Genomic DNA, 4,849 nt, shown 5'->3' with positions numbered 1-4,849 from the left:
AAAATAAAAGACGGACATCAGAGTATTTTTCAATACACCAAAACGCATAGTAAGAACCCTAGTAGCCTAATATCTCAAAGACTAGTTGATAAAATGTTCATAAGAAAGAAATGAAATTCTAATGGAAATGTTTCACAATGATGTCATTAGGCAGAGCAGGCAACAGATGGCACACAGACAGCAGAGTTGGGGACAGATATGCAGGGACAGACTGGCAGAGACAGGGAGTCTCAGGTAAGTTTGTTGAGTCTTTGTTTGGCAACATTATGAAAGGTTCTCAATTTTTTTTACTTGTAAAATAGGAACATAATTGGAAAATGCCATGGATACCCCCACTCTCAACTTAAACTGGTGACTGAACTAAGATTTGTTAAAGGCAATGGTATTGCTGTTGTGATTAGTTGTGTAGTTTTGGGTACCGGTAGTTAGGAGTACGGCAAACACCATATTTCTTTGGTTCCGCAATATACATTTACCATATTACAATGTAGGCTATGTGTTACAGCACTACTTTTGGTGTCCCCCTCAGGATTTTCGCCCCTGCCTGTTCCACAACATTCTAGGTGAAGTGTTGCTACAGGCAAAGAACTTGCATAACAACTTCATTTCATTTATACAAAAGTTTAATTCTCAGTACAAATGCAGAATCTTCAATACAAAAACATAATATAGTACATACAAAAATAATGGCTTATGGAGTTTCACCTCTCCATAAATACCATGGCAACAGCAACATATTAACATGACCTCTTGGACTCCTTCATTATTCTCTATGCAGAAGAACAATCAGTTGATTTCAGTTCATTGGTCATATAGGGCAGCAATGGGATCATAGGGAAGAATTTATCAAGCCTCCTCCATTTAGCTAAGCAAATAATAAAGAAACATAACAATAAGGAAAAATACAAGACCTGTACAGACTATTTGACACACTGGCAATATTAGACATGCTAAAGCCTATGCTCATTTCCACTTACTAGGAAGTAAAAAAAATATAGCCAAATGTCTGAGGTCATGCACTTCTTCAACCTTGAAATATACAGCTCTCAAACATACAGTGCGAGGTAACAAGTTAAATACATCAATATTAAATAACTGTATACATATGCATTATCTGTGTCACTTGAGCTGAAGGCATGGGGCGCCATTGAACACCGTGCATAAAACATAGACATGGTCGTAAAAAATCAGAGTGCAAACAGGTGTAGTGTAACCCGGATATAGCACATAGCAGGTCAACCACAACATTACTTTGGATCAACACAATATACCACAAAGGTAAAATAATACCACATATAGAGAGCAGAAATGTTTATTTCTGTCTCTCTTATTTTTTTTTCTCTCTCCGTCCATTCAAAGGATTTTCATCAGTTATAGACTATTCAGTTCAGTTCACCTCATTTCCGCTAAATAATACACAATCGAACATCAGGGAATGAGAATCGATCATCGGGGATCATCGTTGCGCTGCATTTTAGTAGCATCCAATGCCGATCTCCTGCTTGTAGCGGTTGGTCAGGGTGTTGGCCTGTTGCGTCAGCTTGGACAGCACACCGTGGAGCCCCGTCATGTGGAACTGGAACTGCTTCTGCAGGTTATCCTCGTCTTCCTCTGACGACACCTCAGAATCTTCCTCCGCTGAATCCATCCGAGAGATTGAAGCCCGGCTCTCCTTTCGCTTCTTGGCTTCCTCGGCGCGCATCACTCCCCACTCAATGTCGCAACGGATAGACTTGAGCAGCTGGTAGTAGCTGTACATGTCGCCGTCCTCGATGTCGCTGTTTCCCGAGCTTTTCAGGGCGGCCATCTCCCTCTCCTCTTCAAGGGGGACGTCCCGCAGCAGGCTGGGCACCATCACCGTCTGGTCCATGTTGTTGACGGCACCGATGAAGCGGTTCATGGAGTTGAACAGGGAGTTCTTCTGCAGGTGGGATTCTGAGATCTGCATCATCTTGGCGACTGTTGTTAATTGTTGAACTTGTTTTAGAAATTAAATGTATAACTGTCAACCAGAGCTGGATAGTTCGTTTCTTCTTCTACTTTCTAATCGGCTTTGGAAAGCGGCTGGTCCTTTTGTATTCAATTATTAAACGGAGCTATGAAGAGAGTTTGGCAGTTGTTCTCGTTTCTTCTTTTACCTATTCCTTCTTCTTTTCGTTTCTGTCCTGACTCTTACTGGTTCCCGGTCGGATCTTTATAGAGCAGGTGGATTCGTGTCTAAGGGCGTGCCCAGAACCTGTTCTACAGTAACCGGACTCCAATGAGCTAGCACACAGACAGAAAAAACATGCTGGCATAGTTTGCATGAAGGGGATTGGCTTCCCAGTAGCGATAGGCCTACTATCCGGCCCCTGCCCAGTGCCCAGTCCCTGCAAACCAAATGATAGGAGGCTCTATGTCCGCGCAATTGTCAGCCTGTGTTGCGCATCAGCCACTCAAACGCAACACAATGGTTTATAGTGAGCTTTCTCAAAACATTCACACACCAAGCACAATAAAAACGAATTATAGTTTACATTGCAATCGAATTCAAACTTCCTTCACATTGACCTATATTTTGCTCTCATGTATTCCAATGCAAAAATGACTGATGCTACATCAAACCCCGCAACCTCGCTGGATAAACCATTCAGGGCGAGGTCTGACCTAGCGGAACGCCAGGTTATGAATATTCATGACGAAAGCCATCAGCCCACAACCGTGCCTCAAATTGAAACCAATCATATGTTCGGCTGTCTGTCTAGGCGCCGGGACCAGCTCTCTATTGACCAATCGGTGGGTGAAGGAGGGAAGCGACGCGCTGGAACCCTGTCAATGGGGAAAGCAGAGGATTAACCCTATACATTCCACTTTATTCTTGTTGGAACGAGTCCGCAAGGTCTGTAATGTTAGGACATAGGCCAACACTAATAGGTTGTCAGAGTAAAGTTATTCATCCATCTCCTGGATCAGCGATTTTTCCAAACTAGGCTGAACTATATTTTAAATGTAACCTTTATTTAACTAGGCAAGTCAGTTAAGAACAAATGCTTATTTACAATGACGCCTACTGAGATGCAGTGCAGTAGAAAAAGTAAAAGAAAAAGTAAGTTATTCTATTCTATTATATTCATAACAATGTTATCATCCCATTCATATATCAGCTGCTTTGCCTTTGACAGTAATTATTAGTTAGAGCCAAACTAATACCCCTATTGCCCTTACCATGAAAGACTGATGAGAACAGCTGATACTACCCCCACCCCCTGTAGGTCAATAGTTTTCCATCAACAGGGGAAATCAACAGAGACCGGTTGCCCCACATAGAGCGAACTCACTGACATGGTAAGCAAAACACCACAACAAGTGGGCAGAAATGGATCTAGCCCAGCCAGTCTGAAATCTAGTCATAAGTTAACACTTACAGTTAACCACCAGCAAAATCAACACATGACAGAAATAGCAAACAACATGCTTTCAGTCACCACAAAAGTATTATTTCTTGCAACCAGGGTGCTGAATCATTGTGACTACAGCCTGGTCATTCTACATGATGTAGGACAGCACTCACCAAATATATTTATTTGGCCTATGGTAATCTTTGAAATATCTATATTTATGAGGACTTTGCACCTCACTCTTAGATGAATTAGAAGAAGAAATCAATCAAGAAGAACAATCTGTCAGTACTGCCCAAGCAGTCACATCAAGCAATGATTCATTCCAGGTAGTACCATTTAGCAGTAATGATTGGGCCTGAAAGAAGTAGAAATAGAAATATGAGTTTGCACTCGTGTGTCACACACATACACTCACAAATACACAACTGCACACATAAAGATGCAGGTAGGAGATAATGGGTGTAGAGAGAGTGTTCTGGAATGTCTGGAGAGAAACTATACAGATTGAATCAGTGTTCTAAACACTGAACTGCTCAGCAAGAATGGGAGGAATGTCAACATACAGTACATGACAACACCTGCTTAGTCAGTCGATCTCTCTCGGTCTCACCCTCCCTCCCTTCCTTACATTCCGATAATTATACTTCTCAATTTTGCCTCTGCTCCTCTTAAAGGCGTCATCTGAAACAGTTCGGAACAGTTTGTGCATATATCATGGCGACATTTTGTGACGTTTTTGTTCTTTTTGGTCTTCGGCAAGGTTTTTTTTGGGCTGTTCTTAAGACTACTCCCCTTCGTTGGTGATTGGTCAACAGTAGGGATTATTCAATTAAATGTTTGTCGGTGATTGGTCAACAGTAGAGATTCTTCAATTAAGTGTTTGTCGGTGATTGGTCAACAGTAGGGATTCTTCAATGAAGTGTTTGTCGGTGATTGGTCGTCAGTAGAGATTCTTCAATGAAGTGTTTGTTGTCATACTACGAGTTGTGTAAGAAGGGATTCAATCGACCACGCCCACAATTTGGGGAAACAAACATTCTTTCCTATTGAACCCCATTCTAAAAGAGCCAACTTAGTCCTCAAGTTTTTGTCATGCAGAAATCACAAAACAGGCTGAAAAACTGCTGTGTCGTTCAATGTACATATAACCTGGTCAAAAATCTCGACCTACAGTTCGCAATGATCCCAACGAAATAGAACCAGCAAGAAGAGTCCTGTGGCTTCAGGCTATTTGGTGTGAAAGAGTGGGAAATTGTGGGGACCCGGTGTCCAAGTAGACTTTACATAGCCAGTGCATGTTAACTAGCTAGCTAAATATCGCCCGGTGGGCCAGCAACAGTAGTTAGGCACCTGGTTGGCTAGTTAGCTAAAGTTGTCTATCTATCTCACAAAGGACTTGTGGGATCAATGATTTCCCCATACAAAACACAAACAGTTTAGTTCCACGAGTGCATCTGTTGTACATGACT

At 41.9% G+C, this 4,849-nt stretch overlaps 1 protein-coding gene across 1 annotated transcript; it reads right to left on the bottom strand.

The window, feature by feature from the left end:
* Positions 1-605: 605 nt before the first annotated feature.
* Positions 606-2,460, bottom strand: LOC115156333 (mid1-interacting protein 1-B). Its single transcript, XM_029703821.1, has one exon. It carries the CDS (start codon positions 1,949-1,951, stop codon positions 1,475-1,477), a length of 477 nt encoding a protein of 158 aa, XP_029559681.1. The 5' UTR covers positions 1,952-2,460; the 3' UTR covers positions 606-1,474.
* Between the last annotated feature and the right edge of the window lie 2,389 nt (positions 2,461-4,849).

This window comes from Salmo trutta, chromosome 20 (assembly GCF_901001165.1).
Source record: "Salmo trutta chromosome 20, fSalTru1.1, whole genome shotgun sequence".
Lineage (NCBI taxonomy): Eukaryota > Metazoa > Chordata > Actinopteri > Salmoniformes > Salmonidae > Salmo > Salmo trutta.
Note: the sequence above shows the minus strand (reverse complement) of the source record. Positions and strands in the feature narration are given on the sequence as shown.